The sequence below is a fragment of the Coloeus monedula genome (assembly GCF_965178545.1).
Source record: "Coloeus monedula genome assembly, chromosome: 2".
NCBI lineage: Eukaryota > Metazoa > Chordata > Aves > Passeriformes > Corvidae > Coloeus > Coloeus monedula.
Genome location: NC_138782.1, coordinates 70644538 through 70669307, shown reverse-complemented (window position 1 = coordinate 70669307; position 24770 = coordinate 70644538). Strand labels below are relative to the sequence as shown.

The following is a 24770-nucleotide window of genomic DNA, read 5'->3' as shown; positions in this document are numbered from 1 at the left end:
TGATTGTGGGTATGTTTCATATTCTTTTATATCTATGATGTTAAATTATTAGTGGCAGTTTTTATATTTTCTAAGAGAAAATGGTCTTTAATTATTTAATGGCATTATATTCTAATTAAATATTTTTTCTTTGATTGTTACTTGAAGTGCCAAGTATTATGAATAATCTATAAAAATACTCACTATTTAGTACATATGTGAAGCAATGCCAAGGTAGTCTCTTCCCTGACAGCTGTATTCAAATGGGTTTAATATCAGTATGATTTTTACATGTGTAACGTAATGTTTCTCTGCTACCATGTGATAAAAAGAAGTCTTGGATCAACAGGAGCCAGAACTTCTCTCTCAGTAGTCTCAGATGTTAGCTTTCATTTCCGGAGAAAACGACGGATCATTCTAAGGCATCCAGTTTTCCTTAGAAATACTGTGTTTGGGTTGGGTTCTTCTTTTTAATTACTGAAGCTGAGCAAGGCTCTAATAACCACTATCTGCAGCTCTACTTGTAAAATGACTAACAAGCAGAAAGCTGTGTGGGTTTGCTTATTTGTTTATTTATAATTCCCAAATTTATTTTTTTGCATTTGGAATCTTAAGTTAGTCTTCAAAGGTTGACATAAAACTGCTCCCCTTCAGAGGCAGCCAATATTTGGAGCTGGAACTTCAGACAGAATAAATCAATAAAATTAAAACAGGGATTTGAGACAGTGTAATAAGTTAGGAAGAAAGAATGGAACTACTCATAAATCGTAAATCAACCTGTTGTATAAATAGTGTCGTATAAAAGTTAATGAAAATGTCTATTGTATATTCCAGGCAAATGAGTATGTGTGATAACTATGCATGCTAATGTCTCCTATGCAATCATTATTCCCTTTGAAATAACATCTTTTAGGGACTTGAAAAAATGAAAAGCAAAGGCCCCTTGCAGCCGGGTCCTTATATTGCTTTGTGGGGATACATTTGTTCAGAATCAAACTGTCTATTCCAGTTTTCATGTATATTTTATACCTGAAGTAATAAGATACAGGGAAAGAATTCTTAGTCTCTCTGTAACTGTGGATTAAAGAACTTTTATTCTTTTTTTGGTCCTTGGGGTTATTTTTTTTTAAGTCTAAGGCCAAGGTAAATGATGGCATGGAGTTTTTCCACATTACACTTCAGTGTCAATTTTCAGTGGGGAAGACTATGGTCCAAGAGCAAATTTCAATATGTCTTTTTTCAGTAGGTATTACTAGGGTTTGGGTAAACTAAAAGATTACAGGCTACACAGTGCAAAGAAAATGCTTTGTGTGTCTCACTTTGATTTTAATTGAGAAATTGAGAAATTTTTCTGAAGTGACAGGTTAGGTCAGAACTGTCTGATGGCTCTCATCTCATCTTCTCTGCTTCCCTCCGTGTTCTGCTTCCATCTCATGTACCCCCTGGTAAGAACAGCTATGGACAGGTGCTTGAACTGAACTGTATATTCCTGGAATGTTTATGTCAGGGCTTTTTTCCTCAATTACCTACCTTTTTTAACTTATTTTAATTGGAAATGCTTTCTGGAAAAGCCTGTCTCTCTCCATAATTATATAGGGATCTCTAGGAAGACTATGGTACTAATTTTAACATGGTTATTTTTCTGAGTGTTGGAAGCTCCTCATTTTTAAGGCTCTGGATCTTCTTACAAAACTGAGATCCAGAATAAAACTGCTCTAGAGAGGAAATTTATTTCTTTTCTTGCCATTTTGTACCTTTCCAAGATCCCAATTCAAAAACACAAAACAGACAAAAAACCCTTACAAAATATGTGCAATGAAGAAGTGAAATTATGTATTTATGTCCCACTTATCCTTGCAAAGTAGAAGTTTTCTGATTTATAAATGCAATTAAATAAAATTATGGCAAAACCCTCACCAAATTTGCACATGAACTACAATTAAAAATGAACTTGTAGGAGAATCATTTCCCTAAAAGTGATTTTTCTTTTCTGAGAAAAAAATGTCTTTGCTTGTATTTCATCATATCAGTGTTTTAAACAGAAATGCTTTGTTAGCCAGACTGTTCCTGGGGTGGCAAAAAGTTAATGCTTTGACAGATTTGAAAACAAATTACTTAATCTGTAGGGAGATGTTATTTTCAGTTCCTGTAACACAACAATCAAAACCTTCTAGAGAAACTTAATTGCTGACGTCTCTAAAGGAACTACTGATTTTCTTACAAACAAGTAAAGCTTCAGTTTAGTCTCTACCTAGCCTGTTGCTTGGCACAGTTTAAGCAGTAAGGCAGATTTTAATAAAAGCCTAAAAGGTTTTGATAAAACTAAAAATGTAAAAACTCTTTTTTTTTTTTTTTTTTCATTTCTGCTCAGAGGATTCTGTGGTTTTTACATATGCCCAGAGCAATTTGAAAATACACTATTTTGTACTTTGGTCTTACCAGGTCTTACAAAACAGTGGAAGGACAGAAGTCCTTCCTGAGAAAAGTAATTGTTAATAATGGGATAAACAGTACTTAGGAATTATTAAGAAATAGGGGGTTTTTTTCCACAGGGTGGTATCTGTATTTTTTCCTCAGCTTTATCTGTGGTGCTCTTCCAGAGCATTGCCAGCTTTTAGTAGTACTGTTATTTAGTCCTCTGTAGGATCGAACACATATATGTTGGGATTGCTAAGCATAAGAAATATGTATCACTCCCTATGTAAACTTTAAAATCATGTTCCAGTTTTCAAAACTGAATTTTTACTTTGATTAGTTCAGCCTCTGTCTCACCAACCATAAGCCACCCCAAAAAAACACAGAATGATGAAAAGGCAGGAAGGGGAGGTGATCTTCAGGCTTTTCCTGGGAAAAAAAAAATAATAATAACAGCTCGGATAGCCAAAAATGGAGATGGCCAAAATCACCAGTCACTTTGGGAAGCCTTAACCTTTCATTTCAGCATATCATGTTAAGGAAATAATTTGTTCTTTATCATTTCCCTCCAGTCATCCAGTCAGACAAGGGACTGACAAGTGCTGATGCATGAGCAGATGGATTTCACAGCTGCTTCCAGGGCCCAGAAGTAATTCAGGGATGGCAAAACACACACTAATACCTGAGTGAATCCTGAAAACCACACAGCAAAGTTGGTTGGTCTATACACAGGATATTTTTGGTGATAGCCTAAAAAGGGTGCCCATAAGGTATGAAGCTTTACCTCCAGGAATCTTGTAAGTACTTGCTTTCTTCATGGAGAACATGCCCACAGGGAAACTGCAGCTTTAGTCATCTCATCTTGTTACACCTTTACAACTGGAAGAATCCACCTGTGCAGGTCCCCTTCTCCTTGTACAATGATGCACTCTCCTGCCCTGATTTCCCTTTTGGAAAGGAGAGTTTGTCTTTCTTAAGTGAGCTCAAAATGCTATCCAGAACCAGACTGTGTTTGCAAGTGAGACTGGAACATAACCCAGTTTTTATATTAATCCCTCATGGTCTGAAATGGCATTATTTTAAATTGCAGAGAGGCATATCAGTGTGATAGTTGTGGACCATAGAATGGACTTGTTTTACAATAACCCCCGTGTTGGTAACCAGAGCTTCAGTTGCTGAACACGTGAGCCCATCTGCATGAGGTGCCTGCAGGCAGAGGGAGCCCACTGGAGCTGCCCATGGGCAAGAAGAGGCAGGAGCAGGTACAGGCACAAGCAGCGACAGAGTAGACACATTTTTCATTCTACTGCACAGCTCAAAGGGAAAAAAAATACCAGTAACTGTAATAGCCAGTCTAACTGGGTCTGTGTGGAAATGGGTTAAAGGCTCTCTAGAGAAAGGCAGAAGGAGGGGCTGTAGGAGAGCTGTATGCACATTGTAGTTAAACCCAGCACACTTTCAGCTGACAGGGCCTCTGGGCACTTGGAATTGCTTTCTTCCCCAGGTCTCTGCCCAGTCAAGTAGATGTGAGGTATCCTCAGGCTCTTTGGTGAGTCACTGGCAGGTCCTGGCCCCAGTGTATAGCCAGCACTCACTGCAGGGCACCCAGCCAGAGGAGCAGCACAGGGTGGTGCCTCAGGAGTGGTGAACTGATGAAAATTAACCTGGGTGTAGGTATGGCTCACTGTAGGCAAAGAACTGTTGAAGCATAAATTCACCCTTGCCTCAGCTTCTCTCTTAACCTTGGGCTTCCCAGCTGAGAGCCCTATCCCACAGGCTGGGGCCTAACAGTGTAAACACCAGCCAAGCTGGGGATAGACCCCAGGTTCAGACCCTTCCCATCTCAGCAGGTATAACTCATAAGAGGACACAGAGCAGATGGCAGTAAGCAAGCTGTGCAAAGTCTTTCCCAAAAAATGACTCTGCCAAAGTAAATTACCATCAGTTGTCATTTAAATGATAATAAGCTTCACTGATTACATTTTGCATAATCATTCAGAATGAAACCAGATGTTCCTCGAGCCATGTTTTAAAGCTGCAATGCATGTTTAAACATAGGCAAGAACATTCTCACAAGAAAAAGGATATTGAGTCTTGTTAGTGAACTGGTTTCTCTGAAAAAACTTACATTTTATTGGTGATGCAAGTATATTTATGAATCAGAAACCATTTCCCAAGCTGTTAGACAAAGCTGTATGGAAATTACCATCCCAGCAATGATAGTATTGCCCCAGCATGAGTCAAGCTTTCCTTGTTGTTTTTAAAAAGGAACAGTAACTTCCCCTCAGGAAGACAGCTCTGAATCACAGTTAGGTTTGGGCAAGTGTTTTAACAGAATGATTTTCTGGGTTTAATTATTTTAATTTTACTTGCTTGGTACCTTTACATTTCTTGATGTGGCAGGTTTTCAGTCTACAGCCAGGAATCTGGGTTTCAGTGTTATGTGAGACTTCAGAAGAATCACTTCATCTAAATCATCAGAGAAATTCTTGTTGGTTATCCAGTCTGTTTGAAATTGTCAGGACATCTCTTTTCCTCCTAGCTTATAAGACCTAAAGCATCCCCGCCTATGTATGTTGCTTCCTGCTGGAAGAATATTTATAGCATTTCTGACCTTTGAATGAACTTATAAGAATCAATAACAGCAAAGTGGAAAGAAGGTCAGCAGCAGTTTTCCTCTTGACTGAGTGTAGCTAGTATTAGGCTTGGGATATCGAACATATATTAGGAACTATCATAATCATATTTATGCAGCATTTAAGCGAATTAGAAACCGTCCTCGTTAATGACTTATTGCAACTGCAACACCATCCATTTCCTTCCACTTCAGATTACAGTAATAAAATTGACACAGGCACCCCTCGATGTGTGAGCACAAGCAGCTATGTGAGATGGTTCAAGGCATGGTTTGTCCATTCAGAGTTGTTATCCGTATGACCCTACAACTCAAATATTTTAAAGCATCCTTCCTAATTCCTCAAATTTAGGAAGCTCCTTCCAAAATCAAAGTGTTCCCATAATGAACTAGACATCTCAGTGCTGTTTGCTGCCTCCTTCTAAAGGGGAAATTAATTTCTCTTTATTTCATTGTCTAAAAGCAAATTTTCTAACTTAATTAAATCCTTTCCTTCTCCAGACTTGGCACCCCTAAAAAATGCTTGTTGCACTGTCGTTTGCCTACCACAGGGCCAACTAGTTCAGATTGTAACTGTGAATTAGAAACCTAAATTCCGGATGCCTTGAGTTAAGTGAGATTAATCCCATTGCTAGCAGTGACAGTAATAGCTCTCACAGAGAGCGAGGTCTTCTACCTTGTAATTAGAGTGAATTGTTTCAGTCAGGACTTCCCCTCGTGCCATTCCACAGAGGTAGCAAGCAGGGTTTTGCTCTTTGCTGGAGCCTTCTGAAGCTGCTGTAATACATAGGGCTCCTGTTTGCAAATGCAATGTCATTTTTCTGAAAATACCTCTCATAAAAGCTCCATTTTTCTCCAGTATTTTCCTGATTGACTGAATGGAGAGACAATGATAGCTATACAAATCTTCACAAATTTAAAAAAACTTCATCACATCTCAAAAGAGTTGTTTTCATATGTTTCTTTTTCTATGTCCATGTCATTTGAAGATTGTGGCTACTTGTTCAGTGAGCCATCCAAAAATGTGTCTAAAAATACAAGAAAAATAAAATAAATTTCCTGTTTTGACTTCTGTTGAACAAACTTCTGTTTGTTCAAAAGTGGTTTGATCAAAGGTTTTAATAGTCAGGAAATTAAGATTTTTTTTAATGGATGCTATCATATTTTTTATTATTGTAATTATTGTTACATTCCTGAAGAAGAACAAAGGAAAAGACATTTCCACACAAGTTCCACATGAATTGTTAACGTCAACTTTGAATTTCCTTGTTTTTTCCTAGTTTATAAAACACCCTAAATATAGAATTGTTTTGTCTCCATTTCTTCAATTTCGTGGAATCATAATATTAAAGAATGGTGTCATTCCTCTCTCCACGCACCCATTTCCATCTTCTTGCTTCTTTTTTAATTTCTTTCAAAGACCAACGTATTGCACCATATACATCTTCAGTGCTCTTAAAACTGTCTTAGCATTTCATCATTCTCCAAAATTTGCACTTCAGCTTTCAGCAGTCTCTAACCAAGTAGATGTTGCTCTTTTCCTCTTATTCCTAATACATTTTAAGTACTTTGAAAAATTCTATAAAGCAAGAGAAAAACTGAAGTTCTGATGTTACACCTAAGTCAGATCTAAGTACTGGGTTGGTTTCTAACTCTTCCGTCTCTAGCATGAAATAAGACACGTTTGAGACTAAATAACAAAATCAACCTTTTGTTTCATCAGTTCAATAGACAAAAGACATTAATATTAATATTTCTGATGAAACTCTACTTTATCGGTTCACTGAGACTACTATTTTGGCTCCAGCAAGAAGCTAAAAGGAGTTCATCTGGCAATAGCACATGGATTTGAAAAAGCAACAAGGTTACATGGACACTGGGTCAGATCCATGCTTTGGAACCAGCTAGAGACAAAGCCTATGGCAGAGTTGGGTGATGACCAGGGAGTTTCAGTTTCTACTGATTTTTCTCATTTGCTGACACTGCCAGAGTGGGTACATGTCACTGTGATTTATACCACCACCAGCAACATTGTGGTTGTTGTCCACTCGTCGTCTCTTCAAAACTGGATGATAACTGGAACTCCTCATTGTTTGTGCTGATCTAAGGCCGGTGAACGCCCTTAAGAGCTGCTTCAGTCTTTGTTGGGTTTATGTCAGTGTTTAAAAACTGTGGGTCATTTTTATGCATGGCAAGGTACCTGCTGCCTCCTAAAGTCTGTTTTATTTCACAGTTTGACCTTCATCTGTAGCAGCTCCATCAGCCTGGTCTGTGTGGCCTCCTGCCTTCACTGCTGCAGTGTTTGGGTGGCAAAGCCCATGAATTTAATTCTTTAGGTCTTCTGTAGCCAGTACTGATGAAACTCAACTGCTTCTTTTCTCACAAATATCTGTCTACCCCCAGCTACCAAACACCTTGACTAAATCCACAGTCAGTACTGGAACTTGAGCCAGACACTGGGGCTGGTTTAATGTCAAAATAGACCAGCTGTGCACAGGCAGCTTCTCACACAAGTCACGAGTACAGGAGGATGGGCTGGTTTCACTAACAGCATGCAATTTTGCGTGGTGATTTCAGAGAATGACGAGGAGCAGGAGGCTCTGCTGTCACTGGACAAGCCTGGTTGGTATTCCCAAGGTAATGCTATCCAGCTTTATGATCTACTGAAGAAGATGACTGGCAAGTTGGATCCCAAGGTATGTTATAAGTGAGAGTAAATCTTTCTGAAAATACCCTGTTTCAGTCAAGAATTCACCAGACAACCTTTCATTAAAGTTCTTGATGTGATTGGTCACAAACATCTGTTCTGGTTGTGCTTGCTGCTAACAGCCTGCAGCCCAGAACTGGAAGTAGTGTATTTGTCTTCTTACCGGTAAAATATGTAAACTTTCTAGATTTAAACTTTCTGTATGCGTCGTTAAGCATTTCAGCAGCTTTGGGAAGAATCTCCCTGAGGAAACAGATCATATAGATTAAAAGATGGCATCAGTGAAGACTAGAGCTTGGTTATTTTAAGTACAGGTCTGGATAGGTGAAAATGCCACTGAAGATGGTGTGACAACATTTTTCATAGTGAATAAACTCTTCCCTGGACACAGAAGATTTCTGAGTCACCGAGGAGGAGTGCTTTATGTTCTCTTTTGTTTCCAATGTAGTCTAAAACTTGTTCCAGTTTAGTGTATTTTCTTGGTACTCTTTCCACTGCTTCCCATCAAGCTATTTCTGTCAGTCAAAAAACTTACACTTCCTTTTACTGGTCCCAGTTAGGCATCCCTTTCCAATGCTTCTGGAAGGCAAGAGCAGGGAGCGTATGCAGGGCCAGCCTTTCCCTTATGGAACTGGTTGAAGATAAAACCTCAAACTTGATATTAATACGATCTCTGCATGTCATGACCAAGTGTAAACATGGAGAAATTTTTATTAGGTCGTTCTAAGGCTCTTTTTCTCTCTCTGTGAAATACAGTTTGCTTGTGTTTTCCTTGAATACAATGAACTTCTAGTTTGCTTCTTCCCTCATAGGTTGTTTATTTCGGTGACAGTATGCACTCAGATATTTTCCCAGCTCGTCACTATAGCAACTGGGAAACTGTCTTCATCCTAGAGGAGCTTCTAGGGGACAGAGGTACAGTGCCTATGAAGGCTGAATCTGAGCCCTTGGAGAAGAAAGGAAAATATGAGGTAAGGGTTCCTGCAGATGTTTCCTGGAACAGAATAAAATAAATTACAAAAAGCCTCATGTCACCTGCGCTAAGAATGAACCTTCTTATCCTGCCAGGGTGCTGGCAGCATCAGCATGCCCCACAGATGTATCCTCCTTGTCTTACCAGGAGGATGCCATTCTGTCCCAGCTCAGCAATGCATGGGTAGCACAGCACCTCTCCCTGGAGCTAAGCCATGGATCTCAGAAAAAGAGCTGTACGTGCACTTCTTTAGCAAGAACCTTTGTAGTAACAAGATCCTGCCCTCCATCCCACAAGGAGAAATTTCATGCCCACTTACCACAAGTCCAGCACCTGAACTCTGCTAAGTTCATGACGTTTCCCCGTGTGTTGAGGCCAACTGTAAACACGGACAAATTTTTATTACATTGTTTTAAAGGTTGCTTTCTCTCTGTGAAACATTGTTTATTTGTGCTTTCCTTCTATACACAGAACTTTTAATTTGCTGCTTCCCTCACAGGTTATTTTGGTGACAGCTGTGCTCAGGTAAGAGGGACTGCTTCAAAATCTGGTCCAGTGCAGACTTACTGATAGTTATCTCAGATAAATAATGTGATTTTCAGGTTGATCACAGTTGGGAAGCAGGGCCTTAGCACTACTGTCACCTTTTAATTCTCCCACAGAAAGTGGAAAGTTACTATGGTTTATGCTTTCCTCTGCTGCCAAAGAGCAAAGTAAATAGGAAACAGCACTGAGATGGATGATGAGGCAGCATTCTACCTCCAGCATGTCCCATGTGGGTAGGAACTACAGCGAAGCTTCACTCTCCATTTGGAGTGTCTCTTCATTTCATATGCTACTAAATAAGTAGGTCATTTTCTTCTAGTTGCAGCAAGATAAATTTGCTTCTCACACTTTGCTTTGTAAAGCACTAAACTTTATTTTTCTTTTAAAATAATTACTCTTTGTGGTTAAAAGTTAACTTACCAATAGAAAAGATTTGGGGGGTGCTTTTATACTAGGTATGTTTTTAATCCAAGTGTTGTAAAAGATCCTGATTTTAAAGGAGGAAAGGGTATCTTCAATGGGACTAAAACAATATGGAAGTGCTATTTATATCTTTATATTTTTAATAGACGTATCTCATATTTCCCCCCACTATCCTGATTTCTAAACTAAGGTCAGACAAAGATATTTTCAGTCTGATACATTTCAATAAGGAAATGTATTCATTAATGTTCAGGATTTTTCCTGGGTTGTAGAAAAATAAAAATGAAGACAAAAAAATTTAATATACTATCAAAAGAATGTGTTTCTCAGTAGGAAGGGGACGTGGGGGAGGAAGAGCTAGTAGCACTTCATAGGTTAATACAATCTAATTTATGTAATTAGTGCTTTAAAAATAACTCATTTTCATCCATAAATTTGTTCATTCTCTGACTGGAGATTCTGCTGCATTGCTGCATAAAACTTACATCTCTATGAGGTTTGGGGGATTTTGTTCAACATGGTTTCTTAAGCATGTTCAGTATATGCTTTTGAAGCACACATTTTTAAACAGACATAGAGGAAGTTGTTCTTTTCCTGGGAGTACAAAGAGTAATGGATTGATGCGTTTCCAAGCCCACGATGATGATGTGGTTTTCCCTTGTTGCAACACCTCTGCTCGAGCGCCTGCAAGATCCATCTTCTCTATCGCAGCAGCTGTCAAGCAGCAAATTGAGACTTTTAGACAGGTGCTTGACAGTTCACTGACACTGTAGCAGTCTTGATAAGAGATTGCAGTATCTCAGGGAGACACCACCCCTACCACACACAACCCCTGTTCGTTTACATCCGCTACCAGTGACAGCGAGCAAGCAAGGGAGAAATGAATCGCACTGATTAAAGGAACCTGAACCAGGGGGGCCGTGGCAGGTCAGTGGTGTTATTTCATTACCATGCTGCTCACTGGAGTCTGAACAACAGGTCACATCCATATCTCTGCAGTTGACTGGACACCACTAACTTAACAGGACTAGTTCAAAGGGACTCCCTTTATAAGCCTATGAGAGTTTTATTTTCATTCCCCCAAGCAACTTCTCCCATTAATCCTTTGGTTAAGAAGGGAGAAAAGCCAACTGAAAGGATTGTACAAAGACAGGTGGTTTTGGAAAATTAGTCACAAATAGATTAGATTTCATCTGGTTAATCAGCCTTAGCATTCATTGGCAATAAAAAATACACTACTACTGTAGATTTTCTGTGCCATGCTGTGTGTGCAGAAAGGGACTGAAAGCTTAATACACGATGTAACTCTCAATTCTATCACTCTTTACAAAATACTATTAAAGTAATAAAGTATTGCTTTAATTGGCAATTGCATGTTTCACAAAGAAATTACAAAAATCTGGTTTTAGTTGTTTGACTGGTGTTTCATCACTAACAGGGAGAGGGGAAGAAAACAACCTCCTCACACACAAAGTTGGAGACTTGTAATTTCCATTTTCATTTGCAGTTTTTGTCTTTTCCCTTCAATTAAATGAATTATATAAGCCAGATAGACATAACTGTGAAATTATGGTAACAACTGCAGTTCTTTCAAGTGCATGAGTCATAACCAAATAAGCAAGAGAATAGCAAACTAAACACTATTTATGTAGTTACTTGGCTTCTAAGTAAATTGCAGCATGCAGGATGAATAAAAATATGAAGCATTGTGTTGAAACAAGATTTCCACTCCCCCCCCCCCCCCTCAGAATTGGGGGTCGGTTTGTTTGGCTGGAGGCTTTGGTTTTGCATTCTGTTCTTTAAATGAGTGATCAGTTCCATCAATGAACACTCAAAGGAAAGCTGGAATTTGTCCCAGAATTTCGAGGAAAATTATTACAGAGGAGCTGTCAGTGTGTAAAAAAACTTGGGCTATATGAATGAATGGAGCAGAAATCAAAGAATTAATTGGTGGATATAGACAATAATTTTGTAGTTAGAAGGGAGAACTTAATTTTTACATTATTGCCTAGTGACTGGTTCTTTGTAGAGGCCAGGGCTGTTATCCCCCCGAACTTCCATTAACTCCCTTGGTGTGACAATAGACAAAGCTGTTTACTTTATGCCTTTTGGCTCTGTTTGTCTCTTTATTCCTGATTATCTGACACAAATCTAACAGTACTTTTAGGAAAAACCTGATGGGCTGTGTGAAGCCTGGTGAGTTAAAGCACCCTGAAGTGCAGCACATTTTATTTTACGTCTGCTTATCCCTGTTGTAGTTTAGGTACAATGATCATGGGTGAAATGTTTTATATTTGCATGATGTGTAGGAGGGCAGGTTCTGTGCAACAAAATTCAGACCAATGGGTCAGTTGTCCATTTGCACACCCAGCATGGGTGTGTTATACAGGGACAGCCATTGTTGTGGCCAGCACAGCTGTGCTGACAGAAACATCTCAAATACTTACTGTTACACCAGCAAAACTGTATTTTGAGCATTGATTTTTTTTTCTGGCATCAAGAGTCAGTGGTGGTGGTGTTACTACCTCAGCACAAAGCATACAGTCATCAGTACCATCACTCATACTGGATGCAGTAAAGTATTCCTCATGCTCCTGCTTGGTACAAAGGTGATGGCATAGATGGCAAATCTGCATCTAAATAAAGCCCTTAAAAATACTAACAGCTTGATCTTTCACTCCTGTCTCCTTTATGTCTTTCTTTCTTTCATCTCTTTACCAAATGTAGAAAAACTTCAGAGCTCGGCTCCCTGCTAATTTCTATTTTAGAAAGGTCATTTGTAAGCTGACAAATCAGTGTTACCCAAGGGTCCTTTTAACAGATTCTGTCTATTCTGTTAACAGGCCCTATTTGTCTGCAGTTAGCAGAGCAAAGGTGATAGTAAGTATTGCAGGTGTTTTGACTTTGTGGAAGGCCCTGGAACTTGGGGATTTCTGGTACCATCCCTATTTCCCTGAAGTACAGATGTTTTCTATGAGGCTTTGTACCCTCATCTGACACAATCAACATCTGACCTGCTGCTGTCTGACCAATATGCCTGAGAGCAAACCCATATGCTTGGGGGATTTGCATGAGAAAGAGGGATTGCTGGGCGCTTTCCAGGATCTACTGTCCTGCTGTGAGAGCAAATTCTGTGTCTGAGGACTGCAGGAGTGGCTGATGCATCTTCCAGAGCTCCTCAGCCCCACTGCTGGGCATGTGCCTCCAGACATGCGAGTAGCCACAGTAAGAGGAGACTTTTGCCTCAGTTCACAGATGTACAGATTCATGGTATGTGGTCTGTCCTTCACTGCAGGCTATGACGTGTGCTGCATGCAGATGAGATAAGGACATCTTCAGGGCATCGGTTAGGGATGGAAGGAGGACCTATGTCTGATATTTCCTAGGGATGTGGTTAAAGTTTCAACTGCTCTTTCCAGATTTGAAGTCAAGATTTAGCTTGCCAGGCCTGCCCTGTCATGTGGAGATAAGCCAGTAAAAAAATGATGTGAGTTCTCTATCAGATGACTTGATGACAAGTCTCATATCTAACTGGGTTTGGTTTTACCAAGGGCTGGGACTGTAAATCCAAAATGTAACTCCCTCCTCCTTAATAAGGAAGAAATTCCCACCGTAGAATCAAACTTCTGGAAAAATCAGTTCATTTCCTCAGGTTGCGTTTTTAGTTGTCTACTGAACTAACCATCCATTTCAGAAAGCAGAACCCTCACATTTTTTCTCTTTTCAATAAACAGGGCCCTGTCTTTTGTGCAAATGCTTATGTGGGCCACTACTGGGGTTGTTGTTCTGATTAATCACCTGAACAGCTGTAACAGCGTTAAGAGTTTTCTGCATCTGTCATCCAGCTGGCAAACAGATTTTAATTCATCAGAGCATCTACACTTAATTATAACTGATGTAAAGTCTTGGGATTTACATAGAAAGATAAGATATGGTGTAAAAAAAAAAAAAAAATTAACATGCTGTCCCTTTGTGTAAGGTACAAAGAAAAGCCCCAAAAACCCCGCAAAAAAAGCCCAGGACTTCAGGTAAATGCTTATTTTGAAACAAAAGATAGGAGGTTTTTTCCAATTTATTTACATCAGAAGACAGAAATTAATATCTCCATTTGTTGAAATCAGTACTTCCTCCCCACCCCCAGCCATGCTCAGAGGAAAAACTGTAACTCAGACTCAGGGAAAGAGTAGCTCTGTGTTTACTGGTGTCATCTGTCTGGCTGCATCCACCACTTCCTTTTGATGAAAAGATACAGGCCTCTGTCATAAACATCAGCAGATTCTCAAAACTGTTAGGAGAGGGGTTAAATGAAGAATAAAGTACAAAAGTTCACAAACCTGGAGGCACACGCTATGGTATCTGTTCTGTGCTCTGCAGGGCTGAGAAATTACTTTGGACACAAATGACTTTAACAGATTTTCTGTAGCGTAGTTTTGTTTCCCATTTTTTCCTCTCTCTGTAGATGTGTCCTAGCATTTTTTTTCTGATTGCTCATGGCAGTATATAGCAGGCTTCAAGATGAACTGGTAAAAAATCAGTTTTCCCAATGCTGCTTCAATGCTTTCTTTAAAGCATAATTAATCTAGATGTTGTCTGAAAATATACATTAAAAAAATTAATATTCTACAATTTTCTAGGCAATAGACTGTCTCTCCATGGATTCTGTGGCTCTGTTTTCACTCGTTCCTCAGCTCAGAAACAGATAACACAGGTGGCATGATGCATTCTTTGCAGTTACTCCACCTAGCACCAGGAAGCTCCTTTTCCCCCAGGAGGAGGTCCCAGCTGTATCACAGCCTCTCCAGCAGCGAAGGGCAGCAAGCAATTCACACTATCAAAAAAGAAAAACAGGGAAAATAGAAGGGGTTTTCTTACAAGGTTTAAAAAAATGTTTAAAGTTAATTTTTTATGTCCTAGGGAATCCATAAATTGTATAAACAGGAACTTGGGGACTTATGGGCAGAAGATTGCTATTGTCTTTATATTTTAAAGCCACATTGCTCCTGACATACAATATAGGTTTCCCAGAAAATCGGATAAACACTAGAGTTCCTTAAACTAATGCTTGTGGATGAATAAAGAAGTTTTTTGGGGTTTTTTTAAGCTTATATATTTATTTATTTTTCTTTCAGGAAGATCAGCTCAAAGTTCCTTACTTTGTGTCTAAACAGTGGGGCTCTTTCTTCACGGACAGATTGCCAGGCCTGGAAAATGCAGAGGAAACCTTAGTTCACACGTGGTCCTGTAAATGTATTAGCACTTACAGCACTATTGCAATCCCTAGTCTGGAAGCAATAGCAGGTAAAGATGTTTGGTTGGTTTTATTTTCTAATGAACATGTAGTATTCATAGTAAATGTGTAGTGCTGTAGATCTGGTTTTGAGATTACATGTATCTAAAATGCGTTCAAAATACTCTGTTCATATGATGCAACACTTAGCACTAGTGGCCTAAGTGACTGATTACTTTGATGTTTGTGCTTTTAATTGTTGCCTGATGCACCAGGGTTTTGGTTTGTGTCTGCAAATACTAGGTGTTTAATTGAGTCTCTGTTAGAGATAGGGTGCAACATTTACCAGACTGTAGATTAGTTCCTGAGCTTGGTCTGGACTTCCCCACTGTGTTTTGCTGTTTCTACTTTCAGTGGTGAGTTGCATTTGAAAAAAACAATGTGCAAAGCTTGTTACACTTCCCCTATCACCTCACTGTGACTTTGCAACTGCAGTACATACCAGTGGATTACCAAGTGGTGGTGAAGACCTCCATGCGCTCAATTTACCATTTTGCATCACTGAACTTTGTCGATACCCATACCTAAAGGAACAAACAAATCATTAAATGAGTGAAGAACACAGGAAGCATTTACTTTACTAACCACTCTGTTCAATGTCTGTTGCCTGCTTCATGCATAAGACAGGGGAATAAAAGGTTTGTTGCAAGAGAGCATTTCAGGCTTGCCCTGCAATGACTTCTACAGCAGGACATGTGGTAGACATTTTCTTTGCAACCCTATTTTACACATGTACTTACACTGTATGGATATCTCAAAACAGAACAATCATAGAGTGCCACAATTTATTTATGCTTCTGGTGTTTGCCATTTTGCAATCTATGTCAGTCTAAAGGGACAAAGCCCAAATATACCAAGGGAAAATGCCAACAGGAAAGATAACTTTTGTAAAACTCCCATCTAATAATACTTTTTCAAGGGTTATACTGTGGCTTGCTTTGGAAGTGTTGGCCAAGAGAGAACACATCAGTCAGCCACAGTCTGAAAGTCTGCCTCCCAGCCAGCTTCCCCCCAACCACAGCTCAGTTTAAAGGACAAGCAAGGGCTCTCAACCACAAATGTACCACCAGCTTTCCAGCTACAGATGAAAGGGTGAGAACCAGAAAGGCATATCTGAGCAGTTAGTGAGTAGGATAGATGCCTGTCATCAGCAGTGGAACTCTTGCAAAGCCTGTTTCTCCATTAGGAGGGACACGGTGTGCTGTCCCTTGCTGCACTGAACCAGCGCTAGGGCAGGGGGTCATGTCTGTGAAAGTTAAACCCCAGCGCTAAAGGACAGGGGAGGGATAATGTTTTAAATGTGCAGCTGTGCACCAGGCAGCAGACTCAAAGGTGGAGGTATGAGAACATCTCTGCTTTCTTACAGAGAGAGGTATTTCTTGTTTGCTTGTGTGGAAGAGCAGATGTTCATTATTATGGATGTTGAGGAATTCCTGACTCCTCTTGAATACCTTGTCTGACTCCTGTCACAGCAAGCTGTGAGAACCCCTGCTTTGCCAAGCCCTGAAGATCTGGCTGCAGTTGTAAGTCATATCTTAGCTGCAGCTATTTGGGAATAACTAGCTAGAAGAGATTGAAACGGGTTATGCGAGTTTGATGCGCTCCAGCTTTTCCTTTTGTATTCATCTGCTTTAATTACCAGCAGAGGACTTTCCACTGCCAAGCTGCAAAAACACAGGCCTTTCCTCAAGATCCCCTGAGCCCAAGTGTGCAGCCAGACTGCCACCATGCTGACCACATGAAACCAGCTCCCAGCCAGCAGTGTGAGCTCAACTCCGGCTGGCTCAGCCTTGGCAGCACCTGGCTCAGCCTGACCCAGCCAAACAAGCTGCCACTTCACTGGAGGTGTGCTGCAGCATCCTGTGAGCTGGGGGTTGACAGTGGCTTCTCTTCCAACAATGTCTGACCTGGCTTTTGTACGCCTATGTGAGCAGTAGTAAGTGCCACGTACAAGTCAGGATCCCAACAGCTTGTGATCTGCAAAAATATTTGGTGAAATGCAGAGGATTGCTGCACTGCTTATTTGAGATTGATTCTTGTCATTTGGCTGCAACAAGTATCTGTGCATAAAGAACAGCTTAGTGTACTTCTCAAGACACATTGAAAAAGATTATTCCAAAAACTATTCAATGTTAGTCAGTACTAGCAATGTTTTACAAAAATAACTCAGTTTTCATCAAAATTCTTAAGAGAGTTCTTTTCAGAGCATTATCAGAAATTACCTTGGTAATAAAACCCTTCAAGCCTGTTTGCTTCCTTTATATTTTTTTTAATCAAGGAAATATGTAAAAAAAATTAAAATGAGCTGTACAACTGAATTGAGAAGTTGGCATAGAAACAACTCTGACAGTTCTCTTTTTTCACCGACCTGTTGTAAGTTTGGTGCAGGTGCCTTCTGATAGTTTCACCTGAAGAATTTATGCATTAAACTAAAGGGAATGATCTGAGAGTTACCAAAGAGCATTGTAGGAAAAGGGTTTCATAGGGAGCGCTGCTGTTGGAGTTTTTGTCCAAAGAGTTCAAAGATGCATTAGAAGTTCTGAACTTTAATCTCACCTCTGGCAAGGAGGGTGTTACTGGAATTGCAGACTATTGCACCACAGCTCATCATCTAAACTCCCCTGAGAGTACCTGAAGAGAATGTGGCATTTTCCTTGTGCATGAAAAAGTATATTTCATTTATTGTTAAAATTGCCCAAAGGAGACCTTCTGCAATACTTTCTGTGTACTTCCCTCAGTTTGGAGTGGAAATCAGATAAAGGTTATACTGACACTACATGGTTAATTCTCCTGTTCTACATGCCTCATTCGCAAATCCATCTGTTTCTCCACTTTTCTGCTATTGAGTCTCTCCTCATTTACAACTCCCTTACAGATTTTGACCATTTTAAAGCACAATGATATCATAAAATAGATTTTCCAAACTGGGATCCATTGCCGTGGGAATGTTACTTTAGAGCTCCCATATGGAAATTAAAAGGTGGAGGGGTGTCTCTGAAAAATGAAGTTTTGCATAAACCACAGTTTCTAGTACATCCTTCTCCCCTTCAGAAGGTTAGGTATAAGCCAAGTAGAGGAGGATTACTCTTTCCTACCTGAATAATCTGAACTTTACCTTCAAAGATAGTGACCACTACCCTGTGACCATGTGATCACATTTCCAGATCCCCATGTTAATAATTGCATTTCCTGCATCATATAGGTATTCCAACAATAATTTCAACAATTTCAAAAATACTATTTCAGACAGGTTTTTTGATTAAAAGTTCTTTGATCCCAAAATACAGTGCACATATTTCAAGCTAATGCTTCACCTTTCAATCTCACTCTGTTTGGTATTTTTATAAAAGTCGCACTTCAAAAAATTCCACGAGTTCTAGAGCTATGGGGGGAAGTTTGGTAAGTTGTTCTTTTTTTTCTTCATTGCAAAGAAAAGGTTAAGAAAGTGGGCTCTAAATCGTAATAAGGAGAACATAAAAAACTTTTTTTCTAATTTCATTATTTTTAACCTAATGTTCTAAACTTGTCTCATAACCTCTGAATAGTGAAGTTTTTCATAGGATTAAAAACTACTGCAAGCAAGAATAGGAGATTGAGTGATGTTGCAGCTCAAGAGAATTTCATTTCAGAGAAGAATTAGTGCAAATGTAAATGTTTTATGGAGACAGAGTTCATTTCACACTTTGGAGATTTGATAACCAAGCTTGTGTCATGCATGATGATAATGCATTTTTTTAAATCTTGCATACAATATGAAATCGTATCAAGGTTTGCCCATATGGCTGCATAAGTTTTTCTTCATGCCTGATTATTATTTCAATTAGCTAGAACAAGAGAAAAATCTCCATTATAGTTTACCAAAGCTGTCTCTTTAAAGATGCTTACAGATCTGTACCCTGCCACTTTCTGCGGGAGTTTGAGTCGCCAGCCTGCTTGCTGTATAAATATAATGATAAAATTGCCAGTGAACCATGACAAAGAAGTTCATGTTTCTGCTTAGAGCTGCAAATTATCTGCACAATGGAAAGCTCAAGGCAGCCGTGACTGGGGCTCCAGAACCAGCAATGTGCAGGTCGCAGATACACAGGTCTGCCCAGCAAAGATCAGCTACAAATCACAAACTTCACACACCATCTTCCACATGTATTTTAAAGGTGAATGCCCTGGAGGAATCAACTGTTATCATGGAAGACATGAATTTCAGTAAGCGTGTAGCCATATACTGATTTCTATATCCTGACCAGCATCATTTGTAATGGTTGCTGAAGTGAAACAAAAAAAACCCTCATGTTTTAGCACATTAGTTCTATGTTTCTTCATTGACATTACATCACTTCAAATCAAATCCAACTCCTTTTAAAATTAAATTAGTCCTTGCTGTAACCAGACTGATAATTGCGGTCTTATTCAAAAAATACAATAATATATAATTCCCTTAAACACATAGAACTATCTATATAATGCATTGCTAGTTATCAGTAACCTTTTATATTTAATGCCTTATCTCACAACTGTGCTTTTACTTGCCACATTCAGTGTAAGACTGATTCTATACAATAACATCTAAAGACTAAGTTTATCAAAATTCTTTGAGGATTTCAACTGCTTTGGGAATTTGCTGTTACAAACAATAGTTGCTACTACAAGGCCAAAGAGGTCATTTTTGTAGTTAAACCTTTCAGGCAAAAAAAGTATTCTTATGCCTGGTGAAAAATTGGTTTAAATACACAACAGCAACATTTTCGAGGTTTTCTGGTCCTGAGGTTTCATGTAAGGAAAAAAACAAATAACAAAAATAACTGACTAGAGAGAAGATATGTGTTCTGTATGTATAAGCAGCATCTTGATCTATGTGTCAGTTGAAAAGCATCAGATAATGTAAATCTGATTCATCTGTTCCAGGAAACTAGTTTCAATATTCTTTTTTTAAGGAAGAAAAAGAAAAACATGTCTAACACAACCAACAGATATAATCCATTTATTTTTTCAGCTAAAAAATACAGCTGAAACCAACCATAAACAGCATTTTAACCATAACAAATTATTGTCCAATAACTCAGGACTAGTTTATGAAAAGTCTTCAGGACCTAGTTACTTTCCAAATGGTCTGGGACCTCATCTTTACCACAGGATTTGACTACTTGATAATAATTTTCAGTGTAGAAAGGACAGTGTTCACTGTATTACAGTTTGTTCAGGCTTTCCTTATTCCTACAGAAAGGTGTATTGACTTGTGCCCCTGAAGACCGTGTCAAATCATGCAGAACCCAAAAGATTACTTCCTAGCCAATAGCTGACAGAAATGTTCCTGCCATCGTTATTCTGCTCTATGAGATGTCAAAATACAGCCACCTCGAAAAGATTAAAGGGAGAACTCATGAGCAACTCATTAGAAAAGGGGGAACCACTCAGTCATTTCTACTTTAAAGTTATCCTTCAACTCAGGCAGCATAATTTCATTTGCAGTCTGTAATTAAAGCTATAATTGGGTTTTGACTGGATCGCAGACTTATGGGGTGGGTTTAGATTGACACTTTAAAAACCCTGGTTGTAATGCAGTGTTGAGAATTTTTGAGTGTGAAAAATAGTGGAAATAGGTAAATCACCAAGTATTGAAAATACTTTTCTGACCAGGTTGAAATTTTACATAACCTGCAACCTCACATGTACAAAACACATTGCTGGAAGCATTTATGTACTCTGGATTGGTGCCTAACATATTCCCTCTGGATTAAGATGGACACACATGCACAAAAATCTGTGTAGGCCTTGTCTTCATGTGTGTCTGTGTGGATTTTTATTTTAAGGTAAACAATGTTTGTCACCCATCCAGAGAAAAAATCAGGGAAAGGAGAAGAAAACATTCATTTTACAAGAGAGGGGAACATGATGAGATTAACCTGTCTCATGAGTTTGGAGAGGAAGGTTGATCTTGGTGAGTTTACCTCAAAATGAAAGTAAAGGGGTGTATCATCTCTGCATTTGTCTTAATATAGCTCCTTTGCAGTCTCAAAATGCAACTCCTTTTGTTATCAGTCAGAAATGCCTGTCAGCTCAAACAATTGCTTGTTTCTAGGCTAACTTCTTCAACCTCTTTCAGAAGCCCTTCCTCCTGCCCTAAGATCCAGAATGAGTCATTCACACAGAAATTAATTAACAGATCCCTGAAAGACTAACACCTCCTAGTAGTATCTTGGCATTCTCTCAAGATTTTTTTTAGATTAAGTCTTCATCTAGAAATTTAAAAATATTATAGTCCACTATTTTCTTTTGGTCAGTTCCAGATCAAGCAAAGAACCACACAGACCTATTTTCTTACAAGATCTTCAAAAACCACTGTTAAACTAAAACAAAAATGAGAGACATTTCCCTCACGCAGAAATAATGAGTTTTCTCATAAAAACCCAAAACAGCAAAGGAATTTCTAAGGCTTTCCTTCACTGCAGGCTCTTACCAGGCTCAGCTGCGAGTTAGTGCACGCCTTGTGCACAGCTGTTTTGTTCAGGAAGGCGTCAGTGGTCTCTTGGCCATAGGGTAGACCCAAGGTAATGTGACTTGTTATTCCCAAGATAATTGCAGTAAAACTGCACGCCACGAGCAATCGCAGCAGCCACGATGGGACAGTCATTCCATTTCCCCAGGCACTCATCCATCTGCAAAACCCTGGTAATGGAGCTGCTGCTGCACATATCCCTGCAGTTTGCCACTTGGGCTTTTTCCAGTGGCACTGTCTTCTGTTTTAGATACCACAGAAAAGTAACCAGTGGCAAACCTCAGTGGCACCGAAGCTCCTGCTCAGGCCAAGCTCAGGCCACAAATGTCTGCTGGCAGTGCCACAGGCATGATCTCCAACCAATACACCTGTGTTGGCAAAAGCTCTTTTGTAAGTGCAATTAAACCAGGAAACCTGCACTTTTACTGAGACTAATTTTAGTCTTTATTCCTGCCTGCCCAGGGGTAAACTGCACTGGCTCATGTCACCAACTATATCCAAACTCAGAAGCTTTCTCCTGTGGAGCATACCGATACTGAGGAGTCCCCCCTTTCCCATATGACACCGCACAGATACTCTCCTCCTCTCCAACTTTTGAGTTACGGAGTATGCAGACAGCAGCAATGACTTTCATGTAACTGACAGAAGGAATGCTTTCCTCGTGCTGACTTCACTCTTTTGGGAACTTTGCTTTAGTACAGCAAACATCTGACCTCCTGTTTAGGAAAATCAGCCTTAGAAGTTTTTCTAAAAATAACTACTATCAGATAAATCCACTTGTGACCTTGGGTTTTTTTCTTTCTGCCTCTAGTATGCTCTCTCACATCCTGAGCTTCTAGTGCAAGTGCTGCTTTGACTGTTACAAAATAGAGATGGGTCAGGAGATAAAAACATTTAGTGTTTAAGAAAAAGCAACACCTATTACAGGTTACCAACAGACTGGCAAGTCAGGTCACTCGAAGGCACAGCCAAACTGGTGAGTTCCCCTGCAGCAATTGTGCTTACTCCACTGCTCAGAAATAATTATTAGGAGTTGTTATCATTAAGAAATCAATATTTTCTTTCAACGGCGACTTTGAAATACAAAGAAAGATTTATTATAAAGCTTCTAAGCCAGCATTAATTATGGAAAATCCTGTAAAAGCAAAAGAATTTATACTAGCTGATGGTTTGCCCTCTGCCCCTATAATTGCCTCACCTGGATGAGATGTAAGATAGAGCTCTGCCTGTGTTTTCTGAAATGTGCCACAATTAAGCAGTTTAAAGATTTTTTTCAAACTTGGGTATCACTAACAAGGTTTTAGTTCTCTTCCTTGTGCCTTTTCCTTGGTGATAATCAGAAGGATATAGTTGGATTCACTTAAGAACACAACCCTGCTGTTTACTAGGAGGCTTCTGCAGCATCTGGCGCCAGCCCTGCTCACTGGCAGGGAGCAGACCTCGGAGTGGGAGAGGGAGTTCTGCTTTCTGTAGAGCTTCTCACTCGTCATGAGGAGATGCTGCTGTGGTGTCATGATGAAAAAATGTTGGCTTTGCTTTTGTTGGTCAATACTGGAAAATGATTCCTGACATTTCTCCTGTGTATTTTGGGAGAAATCTGTTTCAGTCGTGGACTGTACTTTTAATAGAAAAACAATGCCATCCAGCTAAAGAGCTTAGTTAAGGTTTTATTTGTTTAATGTATTGGTTTGTACAAGGAAATTTTTAAAAATTAGACTAGTAAGTTTATCAAGCAGGCCTGTGTCTGGATTAAATTAAAATTGTCTTCCCTTCAGTGACTCAAATACTTTCCTGATCACTCACTGAGAATATTACATTTTCCCTTCTTCTTGTGGTTTCTCTTTCTTGCTTGTGGGTGGAACTCCAAGTCTTCCTCTGATAAAAGCTTGTGGCATTCATTTAGCTTGCCCACACTAAGAGCACAGCACACGAGACAGTGAGATGTTGTTAGCTTTGTAACTATGATATAAATCCACCCATAACTCCTAAGTACATGCATGGATATGGGTATACATAAGCATCAGAACACAATGTTGTAATTAATGTCACTTATATCCTGGATCTGGATAACTGGAACACAGTAACTGACAATAGTTACTGTTCAAATATCATCATTATTTTGTTCACACCAGGGCTGCTGGAGGTCCTGTAAGGGAGATAGGGCAGGGCAGGAATTCTTCTGAGCTCAGGCTAAGGCATATAACCTGTGATGGTTGCCCAAGCCTCATGGTAAATGCTAATAACACTGAATGGTCACCCTAAAGGAAACCAGTTTTCATCACTCACTTGCACTCAGGTTGGTGTGGGAGCACAGAAAAGAACAGGACAGGAATTCGGGACAATACATGTAATAACTGGCATTTCTGTGGATCTAGGACCCTCTATACTCCTCTTGGACCACTTGGGGCCCTCTATGTCTGATTTCTAGGAGTCTTTGGCTCTTAAAGTGAATATCTTACTTGTCTTGGGTAAAAAAAAAATAAAATTAGTCTGGGTGGAGTTACCTAAGAATGATAGAAAAGTTCTGGGACTGTGATTCTCAAGCAGTTGGGTAGAGTCAGCTAGTTCATTCTTTTAGAATAGTGGCAATATTGGCTGAGTTTTGTGCTGGATTCATTATCAGCACAGGTTAGGACTCAGTACAGCCTTGCTGTCAAATCGTAACTCAGAGAGGACTACAGATCTGCCCCCTGCCTAATTTATGACTCTCCATCAGGGTTAGATGAGAAGTGGGTGCCAAGATGTAAAGGTCTACCACCACAGCAGCAGCTGTGAGCATGCACAGTAGCAAACCCTGAAGAATTTACTGGGAAAAAAACACTAGGAAAACAACAATTTGGAAATAAGCAACTGGTTTTTTTCCCGAGATTGCTTTATTATCAAATACTCTCTTTTTTTTCTTTCATGCTTTTGCAAAATGGATATGGATATTTTCTAATCATCGCCCAAAGTCAGCTTGCTGAGACAAAAGCAATATTTAAATTGATAGACTGGGGTGTGAATAAATAAAAATGTGATTATTCTTTTTTGGAGCCTTTTGCATTGTATATAGAATGGTTTGGGTGTCTAAGCTGATTATGTAAAGCTAGTTTACCAGGAAATATCAATGAAATTACCATTTTGATCCAGCTGGTTCTTCTCCTCAGCAATAAGCAACTCAGTGGCAAGTCTGCCCTATTTGTGGTGCTCTTTGATTAAACTGCTCTTGGGAGATTCCAGACTGCCAGACTATTAAGCTAGTAAAAGCTTTTTTGTGAAAGTAACTGTATCACATTTAGTTTTTATAGCTTGTAAAGATATTTGGAACTATTT

At 39.4% G+C, this 24770-nt stretch overlaps 1 protein-coding gene across 1 annotated transcript in view; it reads left to right on the top strand.

The window, feature by feature from the left end:
* The window catches only part of LOC309586292 (dermatan-sulfate epimerase-like), a gene marked incomplete at both ends in the record, with an annotated part of 176223 nt that overhangs the window by 104204 nt on the left and 47249 nt on the right, over nt 1–24770 (top strand). The window contains 3 exons of the mRNA XM_082303007.1: nt 7607–7725; nt 8549–8707; nt 14808–14976. Of these exons, the coding sequence (XP_082159133.1) occupies nt 7607–7725; nt 8549–8707; nt 14808–14976 (447 nt within the window). The remainder of the gene's footprint in view (nt 1–7606; nt 7726–8548; nt 8708–14807; nt 14977–24770) is intronic.